Raw genomic sequence first — 12519 nt, 5'->3', positions numbered from 1 at the left:
AGTTTCCTTATTTTGAAGAACTAGGTGCCGAAATACAAAACCCAAGGCCGATTACAACTCGTGTATATCACACCCTCCTTCTATATATATTTATTGTACTTGTCTTGCTCTAACCTAGCTTGTCAAGCTCCGGTTCTGTATATTTTCCTTTAGATCAGCCTAGCCAGGAAAGAACGTACATCATGTTACTTTCATGCAGCAAATGAGAACTATGCTGATAATCAAGATCTAATTTGCCTCCATGTACTACTACTAAAAGGTAAATTTATTCAGGGCCAGTGCAAGTAGAAATCCAGAATATGTATATGTTCATATGCTGAATTTTAATTATGATATATTTTCGCAAAACCCGATCTTTCTCTGTTGTGGAACATATACATTTTGCTATGCATATGAACAGGTATGGGCATAACATATTAATTAATATCTTTGCTAGAATGAAATAATTAGCAATAAAGAGGATCTTGTTTTTAGGTACAGATCAATAAATTTTCAGTTGATTTATGAGTTGGACGGTGTTATCAAATATGATTAGGGTTTTCATTTTACGAAGGGTAAAACCAACATATTTGACTAGATCACGAGAGAGAGAAACAGACCTTAAGATTCTGTTTTCATTAAGCTTTGGCTTTTATCTGGGTTTTCTTACTTCTTTTGCGCAGTGGCAGGTTTACTTATCATAACCCGAGTAAAAACTAAATTATACACTGTTTGTAAACAGTCTTTCACTGTTTTCCTTTTTTCTTGTTCCGGAGAATCAACAGTGTTTCATGCTTTCTTTTTATTCCACAGTTTGTAAGAACTGTGCTGCTTAACTTTCTGTTCTCCACTACTTTCGACCCAAGCAGTTTAAGATTTATTTGACCAGCTTTTAACGATTTACACAGGTAGCTCGTACTTGAAAGAATGTGTTCTCTCTTCTTCTTTTTTTTATCGACTTGTAGAAAATTATATGCAAGTCATGATTTATGTATTTACTAAGGTTCAAATGTTCGAGTGTACCTATTTTTACCGAGGAGATTTAAAAAAGGCTGGCACTAGGTTACAAGTTTACAGATTGCAAGATTATATTCATTAATAAACTTTTTCTGTCATTGATTAAATTACTGAAGTATTTCTCTAGTCCGAATTATTGTAGAATCCCATGCAGTCAGAGAAGTTGCAGTCTTTCGGCTTTCATATATAATTAACTTAAGGTGTGAATCAGATAAGTGTTGCTTGATGGAGATGAACAGTCGAGGAGGTGAATCGCATGTTGAACAGCATACACGGCGTGGTAAGCTAAGAGCTCCGCATCAGAATTCTTATGAGCATAATTCGGAACAATTGTGGCTTCATCAAGTGCATGTCCCAGATCTTGACCAGCTACGAAATTTCAAATACGGGACAACATCCTTTGATCAAACTGTGTTCTCCTCGGAAATGTTAAATTCGGTGGCCAAAATTTCACAAGGTTTGTTTAAACAACATGACTCTCTCAGTAATTCTACGATTGGTAGCAGCTATGTTTCTCAACCGAACTCATCGTCCAACCACAACGTATTAGTTGATAACATTGGTAATCCGAATTCAATTTTTTTCGGAGGAGAAGCAGATGTTTGTGCATCCTCATTGTACCCAAGGCAGCCTAATTTCTATGGTTATCAAGATGTCACACATTCATCATTTGGTGAATCTTCTATAATTCATCAAAATAGCCATACACATTTTCCATTTGACTACCAAAATTCCCTTAAACAAGTTGTCCCGGATGGAGAGCTTGATATGGCTCGATATAGTGTAAAGGATACAAATGAGCTTGTTCATTTTCTTCCGAGTTTTGTTGACAGTAACTCGTTATCTAGTACACCGGTGGATCAAGCTTTTAGGCAGTGGAATGATGAAGGGCTAGCAAGTAAGAGTCAAGATCCACAAGGCTTATCATTGTCACTTTCAGTTGATTTCCGAGCGTCCGGTGATTTAAGGGATCCTCAGTATTCAAAAGCCTTGACATACTCTAATTATTTGTGTACAAGCTCTAAACCATCAAGTGCAGGAAGTAAAGGCTTTAGTTTCGGATATGGTCGAAAAAACATATACAATGTAGCTGGGCCTCATGGTCCTTTCACAGGTTATGCATCTATTCTGAAGGATTCAAAGTATCTGAAGCCAGCACTGGAGTTATTGGAGGATCTGTGTGGCTCGAAAACAAAAATTAGTGAAATTTACCCTGATAATATAGACGAGGATGAGGATTTTTCTGGAAGCAGCATTAGTGAATCTTTGTGGCCTGCGTATCATAAAAAGATGGCAAACTTGTTGTATCTTCAACAGGAGGTTAGTTTACAGCCATAGGCCCAAATTTAATTACACTTGACACACATGCATTGAGTAAGAATTTGAATGGAGGTCTTAGAAATAACTTATAGATGTTGTATTTAATTTGGGATTGTCGTGACTATAAAATGTGGACTTATAAATTAATTAGACATGTAGGGGTCACTTGGTTGTTTAATTTATAGCATTTTAGGGGATGTACATTTAGAATTATCTACCTGGTCGACAAGGTTCCAACTTCTGACCCTCGACATCGTGTAAAAGAAGCGAAAGAGAAATCACTACGCCAAGAGGGTGGAGTACGTGGAAACTTTTCATGCATTTAATTTTGCATTATCATATTTACAAGCCCCAGCTAGTACATGAATGAGTAGTGGACACAAATGCACAAATCATTAGCCTAACTTCGAGACAAAAATTATCAAACGAAAATATGCATTTTTAGTTTGGGATAGGACAGGAGACTTTTTTCTTATGCATTACTTTAGAAATTGCGAAGCTATATACTTTCTGCAAAGATATACAAAGGAATTGCATAGTTGCAATACTACGAAGACCGGTACTCAATATGTATGGAATTGTTGAGTACCAAAAACATTCGAGGTGAATAGGTGACGAGGAACAGTTAATTATCAAAAATATTCAAGGAGAATAGCTGAATCGATATATGTCATTTGTAAAGATAAATGTTTCAAATCTAGTGAGATTGTTAGTTCAAATGAGTCTTGTCAATTAAGTTATTAGTTCTCCTGAAATCTAAATGAATGAGTCTTGTCAATTAAGTTCCCGGTGCTTCTAAAATTTTAAGACGTCGGCAGAAGTCATGCTTATTATCGATGTGTTAATATAACCCAGCAAAACAATCATTTTTGGAACTTGCGAACACACCGGAACTATTACTATCATTCTCTAGTTTAATATTAAATATTTCTTGTGCTACATTTTATCAACTGGACTTTCTAAAAAAACATTAGTGGTTGTTTTTAATTATTACTACTTGGTAATTACTCCCGTGTGTGCATTAACAGGTTTGCAGAAAATACAAACAATATCAGCAACAAATGCAAATGGTGATTTCATCATTTGAATCAGTTGAAGGTGTTAGTACTTCAACCCCCTACATTGCAATGGCTCTCAATACAATCTTAATGCACTTTCGGTGCCTAAAAGACGCCATCTCAGACCAGCTCAAACACACTGGAAAAGAATTAGGAGAGGAATTATCATCACCGACTGCTGGTACAAGCAGTAGTACTAAATTCGGAGAAGAAGCAAGTAACTTTCAAAAGCAGAAATCTTGTGCTAGCAATAATCACGTTTCCTCTCAACCTAAACTACCTGTTTGGAAGCCTCAGAGAGGCCTACCGGAGCGTGCTGTGTCCATTCTTAGAGCTTGGCTTTTCGACCACTTTCTTCACCCGTAAGTACTCCTTTACCCCCGCCCTCCTCCTAACCCCTTTAAATATTTGTCCTTCATGTGGATTCCATTTCCTACATGCAGGTATCCAACAGATACCGATAAGCATATGCTGGCTATTCAAACTGGATTAACTCGAAACCAGGTAAGAAAATCATAATCTATTTTAATCCTACAAATGTAATGTACCTTGTACTAAATGTTGCATAATGTTACATAATGATCCCTTTTCTTTTGCTAAGCAATAACATGATGATCATTTCATATATTTCTTTTCTTGGGTCTCTGAATTTGTTGCATCCGTTATCAGCAAGCTAGTGTGCCTTGTCACAGATGACGCGCAAAACATATATAGTCTTGTGTTAAAGTCATTATTATCCTTGTTAAAGCCTAAAATAATACACAGGTCTCAAACTGGTTCATCAATGCACGAGTGCGTATTTGGAAACCAATGGTTGAGGAAATTCATCTGCTCGAGACTAAAGGTCTGGCAGAAGAAAGCTCACACATGGCAACAAATAAAGGCCGTGACAACATGTCTTCCGGATGTGCTAGCCACCAATATGATCATAACCATCCCGCAAACAGATTATTTGGAATCAATGCATATACGAACGGTGATGGCAGAAGGGAAGATTTCTGGAATCAGGAGAAACGATCAAGAACTGAATGTCAAATTCCTGTTAGCATAGAAGGGTCCTTAATGAGTTTTCTACCGTATCAACAACAGCAAGATGGATTCGAAACTGGAGCTGCACATGGTAATGTGTCACTTACATTGGGTCTCAGGCAAAATGCATTGAGTGTGCAGCAACAAATGCATCAATAGGAGCAACATGGACAGCATTAATTTGTGAGTTCACATGTTTCGTGAATTCGTTGGTTAATTAATAATTTGTAACGAACTTATAATACTTAAAATAACGTAAAATAAAGACGGGATATATATTGTTCGCATAAAAGTCCTGCCTATGTCTATGTAAATGACTAATGTTATTGGTAGAAGATGAACAATAGCTTCAAGTAGAATTTAGATTACTGTAAACTTAAGCTTGTGTATGACATGGGAGTGATCTGGTTTTAAAGATGTATATGCACGTAGATGTAACAGATGCCATATGTTTCTGTGGATCCAATAAAGAAATTCATGTTGTTTAATATTTTTATGTACTCGGGTATTTTTTGATGATGAAAAAAAAAGTTTATCAATATATACACAAACTTACGATAAATTAAAGGCAATTATTTCCAACCAAGTGGCTGATAGACACCCGCTGCAATATTTCATTGGAGGTTGTAGCTACCGTAATGAAATATTACGCCAAACGATGATCGGTGACCCGGAACTATCTGTATGTCTTATGTTACCGAGTGTAACAGTTTTTTCGGTTCCGTTAATCGTTATCGGATTTTTTTCCGATTTTTTACCTAATTTTTTTTGTACAAATTTAGTAATATAAGCTTGAAAATATTATAACATAAAAAGACAATTTATTTAGAATTTAGGATTATACATATTCTGTTATTATAAAACTATAAGTTATATATGTTCGAATTTAAAATTAAAAAAACGTAGTAATAGCAGTAATAACTGTATGAGACAATGAGGGTATGTCCCGGACGGTGTAGAACCGTAGTTGTGCTGGAATATGAAAAGAAGTCACGGGACATCAAAATTGGGTGAACAACTGGCTCTGTTCAAGCTCAAGTTTGTGTTTACTATTGCTACTTATACTACATAGATATAAAATATTATATTATCGGTTCAGTTTTTCGGATAAATCATTATCAAACCGTTCTGTCGATTCAATTCGATAACGCTATTTTCCAATTTTTTATCGCTTTCAATTTTTTCGGCTTTTCTGTCAGATTCCGATTTTTTCGATTTTTTTTTCACCCGTACGATTCAAATTCTATATATTAAAGGTCTTGAAACTGGACATTTGGACCAGTCATCTTGCGGGCTGATGTGGTATTGTGGTGCTTACAAGTTGCCAAGTCCTGGGCCTCGTCGCCTGGGAAAAGAGTCTTGAAATTGGGCTGGTGTCGGCTTATAAGATGTATATTTGTCATATTTAACTTTTCTTAAAGATCAACTAATTTTCATCAAATTTAGCATTTAAGCTTAAAATTTAAATTTAGTGTTCAATATAAATTGGACAGAGTACTTTGTCGCATTTAATAATTGAGTGGAAATTCAATTTTTTTTTAGTTTTAAGTGAAAATTTTGGGTGATATAAATTTTAAGGGAAGGAAAATCACATTTATAATTATTTATACTATTTAAAAGTACACAAATTTGGTAATTTTGATATTTTGATCCTTCCATTTAAAGGTGTTCTTGTTAAAGAGTATAGATTTGACGATTAATAACGGGGAATTTTATTGTGACGCTTTCAAATTTGACAAAAATTGCCCGTTATATTTACATTAAATCTAACAGAAATGAATATTAAAATGATGGAATTTGTTAAATTTAATTGAAATTTATCGTCAAATTTAAATCGTACGTTTTGTAGTAGAAAAAAATATTAAGAGGGAATCTATCATCAATCAAAATATTGTACCACCTTAAACTAAAAACCAAAAGATAGAGATTTTTGGGAGGAGGGAAATAAATTACTTAATATAGATAATATACTATATAACTTGAAAAATACTATAGCTTCAAAAAAAATAACTTAGAAAATACTAGTTTATCCAAATTAATTCCCACAAAATTTGACAAATACTAAATGTGATTTTAGAATTTATCTTGGCAAATGTATCTTTACATATGGTTTCGTGATAGAATAGCAATCAATGGTCAATTGTAGACATGATCACCTTATTGTAATGAGGTAGATAATTAAGCACTTGTAATGAAATTATTTGATTAGAGTAATCTCCCACTCAAACGGCCTTAAGCATGCCATTTGGAGCCTTTAATAAAATATAACATGTTTTATTAAAAGGCTTTCATATTCCTCCTATATAAAAATCTATGTTATTCAAGTTGGAATATTATTATTTTGCAGGACTGGCCCGAGATATCTATAAATTAAAAACATATGTAGGAGTAACCTGTGTATATTTCTAGAAAGTTTGGTCTTATCCGGCTCTTTTTGACTGTGATGTAACTTGACGGAACCAACGCATTTTAGGGTCATGATTCTAACAGGGTCGAACTGCTGTAAACGAATTAGAATGCGAACTTGTTTCTGTGGTTAATAATTAGAATGAGAACATAGTTATTAATTGAAAGCACGTGAACGGGGTGAATCTCATCAAAGCTATTAAGAATTCGTCAGAAGCATCTTCACGAAGCTGCACAATTTAAACAATTACCGGGTGAAAAGAGTGTGAATTCGTAAGCCTCCCTTTCTTTTGTGTATCAAAATACTATTATGTCTAATTAACGGAGAACTGATGTATCATCTGATTGCCTTTACTTGATTGGTTGGGCTTTACGGGTCGGGTCGTTAGGGTTTGGGTTTTTAGGGTTTTTTTATTCATCGATAATTGGTGGTAAACTGCATTTAAGCGACAGATTCTGGTTCAGGAGGTATAATCATAAATTTTCCTCCCGTAAGATTCGAACCTGTGATCAAGAAGATAGTTATCCCCTCTTTAACCAACTGAGTCAACCCTTGCGGACCGATAATTGGTGTTTCTTAGTGTAGTGTACAAGTCGTGTGTGTATTTTGTGTATATTATATGTTTGTATGGTCAATCGGTGATGGAGACCAGAGGTTGAGTATTAAAAACTAAAAGAGTTAAGAGTATGATTTGTCTTGGCTTATGCCATGGTGTGAAAGTTTCGTATTTCAATCATTGATTCGTTCCGTTATCCCTGATTTATTATGTTATCTTTAGTCAGTAGTTACTATCTTTCTCTGTTCGCATAGTATTGTTTGGTGGAAATGGCAGAAAATTTTAAAGCAGTTCAAGATATGGAAGAAAGTTTTGCACGATTTAAACTGGATGATGAGGAGGAGGAGGAAGGGGCATTTCTTATGAGGGAGATACAGAGGATTTGTCTAAAATTGATGTCAGATGGTGCTTGGTAGGCAGATTTTTAACGGATTTTCCCATAGATTTTCAGGAAATGCAACATAGGATGACAGCATTATGGAGGTCAAGAAAGGGAGTTTATATCAAAGAGGTGGATCGAAATAGATATATTTTTCAGTTCTACCATGAGGTCGATATTACTAGAGTTCTGGAAGGAACTCCTTGGACTTTTGGTATATTTCATTTAATTCTTGAACGCATGAAGAAAGGAGACAATCCTCGTACGATGCTAATCAATAAACTAGATTTGTGGGTTCAACTCCATGGCATGCATGCAGGCTTCATGTCTCAGAGAGTGGTAAATGATGTAGGCAATTATATAGGGAAGTTCATTGAGTCTAATGATAATAATTTCGTGGGTGTCTGGCGTGAGTATCTTCGTGTTCGTGTTACGATTGATTTGAATATGCCGTTAAAAAGAAGGATGAAAATTCCAAAGAGTCAGCCGGAGTGGTGTTGGGTTAACTTTCGCTATGAAGGGGTACCCACATTATGTTTTATTTGTGACATGATAGGACATGGGGAGAAGTTTTGTGAGAAAATTTTTGATACTCCTATGGAAGAAATCGAGAAACCCTATGGTGTATGGATGAGAGTTGGACCAAGGCCGTAATCACACAATGGGAGCTAAATGGATGAGACAGTGTGGTAAAAATTTGGTGAGTTTTCCGGTAGCAACGACAGCTGACAGTAGGGGAGGGATTGTTGCCACAAAAAGCGTAGTAACTACTCCTGTTCCCATGAAAGTAGGTAACAAAACGGATATGGCAGTTAATTCAAAAAATATAATGATTAGAGGCACATCTGGTATAGGAGAAAATTTAGGAGATAATAATGCTATTATCTCAAATAATATTTTTACGGAGGAAAATGTTTATTCAAATGAAGACAATGGGCCGCAAGTTGTGGACCCCAAAAGACGCTGAATTGAAGAGCCCATAGAAGTTGGGCTAGGAGAAAGTAACAGTACAGAAGATACGGACATGACTGAAGAAAGTAAGTCGGAGAACTTGAATGCAAAAAATGAAATTACAGAATCATCAATGTTCTTGCTGTGAACCATTCCAGCTAACATAACTTATATTTAGACAAAATACAAACCAGACATAGACACATAATGATCCCTGTCTATCCAGAAATTAGGTTCAGAAACTAGTATTAGTGTAACCCTTTACAACCAGTTCCCTGTCTTATCCATACACCAAAAATAAATATTTAGTCCTCTTTAAGTACTTAAAAATATTCTTGAAACTTATCCACTGACCCTCACCTGGATTAGACTGGTATCTGATCGTCATGCTCAAAGCATACGAAATATCAGGATAAATACATATCATTATACACATTATAGAACCAATTGTTGACGCATCTGAAACTTTCTCAAATGACCCTTATAATCTAATGATTTAGGGAAAATTATCTTTTGAGATCACTATCCCACGAGACATCGAAACATATCTTTTATTTGTCTCTTGCATCATAAAATGATGTAATACTTTATCAATGTATGTACTTCGACTAGGTCAATTAATCTCTTCAATCTATCTCTATAGATCTTAATGCCTAATATATAGGTAGCATCGCCTAAGTCTTTCATCGAGAAACTATTTCTCAACCAAGTTTTAACAGCCTGTAGAGAAGGTATGTCATTCCATATGTGTTATATGTCATCTACATATAATACTAGGGATGTCACATGGCTCCCACTAACCTTCTGGAAAACACATGGTTCATCTTCGTTTTGAATAAAGCCAAACTCTTTGACCGTTTTATCAAAATAAATATCCATTCTCCTTGAGGCTTGCTTCAATTTATAAATAGGAGAAGCAACTTACAAACTATCTTATCAAATTTTGGATCGACAAAACCCTCAGGTTGTATCAATATATACATCCATTTTCCAAATCTCATAGTCAAAGTAAGAAACTATTGCTAACAAAATCCTGATGGTCTTGACCATAGCAACTGGTGAAAAAGTCTCATCATAGTCTATACCATGAATTTGTTTGAAACCTTTTGCCACTAGTCGCACATTATAGGTCTGTACTTTACCATCCATGTCAGTTTTCCTCTTGAAAACCCACTTGCACCCTATAGGTTTTACCCCTTCGAGTGGATCAACTAAAGTCAATACTTTATTTTGATACATGGATTCCATCTATGATATCATGGCCTTCGGCCATCTCTCGGAGTCTGGACGATTCATAGCATCTTGGTAGGTGAGAGGCTTTATCATTATCCGTAAGCATCACATCACCATTTTGAGTCAAAAGAAATCCATAATTTCTCCCAGACTCATGGTGAATCCTACTAGATCTACGAATAACCTGTGTTTCTTGAACAAGATTACTTTCAACATTTTGATGTACATCCTGATCTTATTCCAATTCTGGTTCAATGTTATCATGTGGTTCTCGATCTTCATCGAGATGTATTGTCCTCCCACTGATTTTCTTAGAAATTAGTTCTCTCTAAAGAAATACAGCTGCCCGAGCAACAAACACTTTATTCACGGAAGGATTATAAAAAACTATACCCTAGTCTCACTTGGGTATCACACAAAATAGCATCTATCTAATTTTGGTTCAAGCTTGTCAAAGGCTAAACGTTTTACAAACGCTTCACGTCCCCAAATTTTCATAAATGACATGCTATGACATTTATCACTCTATATCACATATGAAGTATTTTCGAACTACTTTAGTCGGAACTTGGTTAAATGTATATGCAACCGTTTCTAAAGCATAACCCCACAAACCAAATGAAAGATCTTCTTGACTCATCATCGATCGCACTATGTCCAACAAGGTACGATTTCTCCTCTCAGAATCTCTATTCCATTGAGGTGCTTCAGAAGGAGTAAGTTATGATACAATATCACACTCCTTCAAGAAACTCTTGAAATTGAGGCTTAAGTATTCTTCTCCACGATCTAATCGTAGAACTTTTATACTTTCCTCTGTTTGCTTTTCTACTTCAACCTTATATTCTTTGAACATTTCAAAAGAATCAAATTTGTTCTTCATAAGAAATACATATCCATATCTACTGAAATCATCAGTAAATATTATGAAGTAGTATAAACCACCCCTTGCCATCATACATATTCGACCACATACATCATTATGTATAAGTCATAATCGTTCGGTGGCCCTTTCACCTGACAGGTAAAAGAAGTTTTAGTCATTTTGCCAATGAAACAAAGTTCGCATTTTCCGTATAATTCAAAATAAAAATTATCCAAGTATCCATCTATATGTAACTCTGAAATGCGTTTCTCATTAATATGGTTTAACAACAATGGTAGAGGTAATGTTTGATTTAAGTCATCTTAGAACATATAAATTGTTAACTAATTGTGCAACATTATAAGCCTTATCATAAAATAGAATAAATAACTATTATTTATTTATTTAAATTAAAACCTTTCTTGTCCTGACAAGAAATTGATTTAATGTATCCCCTAAAGGCAGGCACGTAATAACAATTTATCAAGTTCTCAATCTCGCCTATATGGGCAAAATTAGGTATCGAGTTCCTTCAACTAGAGAAACAACTTTTGCTCCAATTCTAACCCGATACCTGAAGCTTGACCATTGCTAGTCTTCTTCTTTAAATCTTCCAAACAAGCTCGACAATTTAACTTCTAATCATCCAGTTATTTCCACAAAAATGACAAACATCTCCTTTAACAACACCACTATCAGGCTTCAAAATCCCTTTAGGATTGGACTTTGGTTTGGCACCGAATAAGACCAAATCTTCACCTTGCCTGTTCACTTTCCTTTCCCATTTGCATTCCATGTGTACATCATCAATATGGACGTAATTCATGCCTTTACCGTGTTATTTTTAGCAGTTCTAAACATGCTTAACAACTCAGTGAGTGTTCTGTCTATCTCATTCCTTTTGTTCTTAACAAACTAAGAATAGAATTTTTCCAAAGATTGTTTGATCAAATCATGCGGAGTCTCTAGACTATTATTGAAACCCAAAATATCAAGGTACATATACCTATCATCTTTTAAACATGTGGTCCAACCAGATATCATTCTCCCATTAATGCAAAAGTATGGTGCCTTATTATTGTCAAATCTTTCTGACAAGCCTAACCTTCAAACATCCTTTGAAGGTGTTCAATCATATCATGAGCATAATTATTCTATTGTTGCTTCTAAAGCTCAACACTCATAATTACAAGCATGAGACATGAAACATCAGTTGCATAATCAATTTGCTTCTGGTAAGCATTTTGTTCAGCACATGTTTCATTCTCAGCTAGAAGAAATAAGGGAGAGGTTTGAGTGACATCCTGGAACCTGAGGACAATCCTCAAGTTCCCATGTCAATTGAGGAAATTATTTCATGTCAGCTTGTCCTTCTCAAGGACTATTACAAAGAGAAGTTATTTGTGTTATTTGTCATTTGATATCTACAATATTAAAATGCATAAAAATGACTTAGTCTACAGATGATCATTAAATTATGTTCAAGTGATTATTCATATATATATATATATTCACAATATATATCTCCCACTATTTTTATCAAATCAATAGTCCTAACTATTAATTCGAAAAGAATATCTTCTATATCCTTTCTAGTGAGCCAAGATCCATATTTCACAATGCGTTAGGTCAGCTTTGGCTTTTCTCCTAAAACATGATTATTTAGGTAGACAACATTTATCAATTATATCAACTATATAACTCTTGGATAGCTTGGCGGAACAA

General features: G+C 34.9%; 1 protein-coding gene across 3 annotated transcripts; it reads left to right on the top strand.

Annotated features, from left to right (window-relative positions):
* On the top strand, nt 1–4877 carry LOC141707386 (uncharacterized). Of its 3 annotated transcripts, none has more exons than XM_074510520.1 (5): nt 1–259; nt 1208–2316; nt 3345–3736; nt 3818–3878; nt 4140–4877. In XM_074510520.1, the coding sequence occupies exons 2-5, from the start codon at nt 1222–1224 to the stop codon at nt 4560–4562; spliced, it is 1971 nt and encodes a 656-aa protein (XP_074366621.1). In that variant the 5' UTR covers nt 1–259; nt 1208–1221; the 3' UTR covers nt 4563–4877. The 3 variants fall into 3 exon arrangements, with proteins under 3 accessions (XP_074366621.1, XP_074366619.1, XP_074366620.1); XM_074510518.1 differs by having other exon boundaries at nt 1139–2316; XM_074510519.1 differs by having other exon boundaries at nt 1124–2316.
* The last annotated feature ends 7642 nt before the right edge of the window (nt 4878–12519 follow it).

Source organism: Apium graveolens, chromosome 2 (assembly GCF_009905375.1).
Source record: "Apium graveolens cultivar Ventura chromosome 2, ASM990537v1, whole genome shotgun sequence".
Classification (NCBI taxonomy): domain Eukaryota; kingdom Viridiplantae; phylum Streptophyta; class Magnoliopsida; order Apiales; family Apiaceae; genus Apium; species Apium graveolens.
Note: the sequence above shows the minus strand (reverse complement) of the source record. Positions and strands in the feature narration are given on the sequence as shown.

Bases quoted from the DNA above. Each gene is read 5' to 3' on its own strand.
- LOC141707386 (XM_074510520.1), top strand. From the start codon at position 1,222: ATGGAGATGAACAGTCGAGGAGGTGAATCGCATGTTGAACAGCATACA. The intron at 2,317-3,344 runs GTTAGTTTACAG...GTGCATTAACAG, and splicing joins TGTTGTATCTTCAACAGGAG to GTTTGCAGAAAATACAAACA. The intron at 3,737-3,817 runs GTAAGTACTCCT...TCCTACATGCAG, and splicing joins TTCGACCACTTTCTTCACCC to GTATCCAACAGATACCGATA.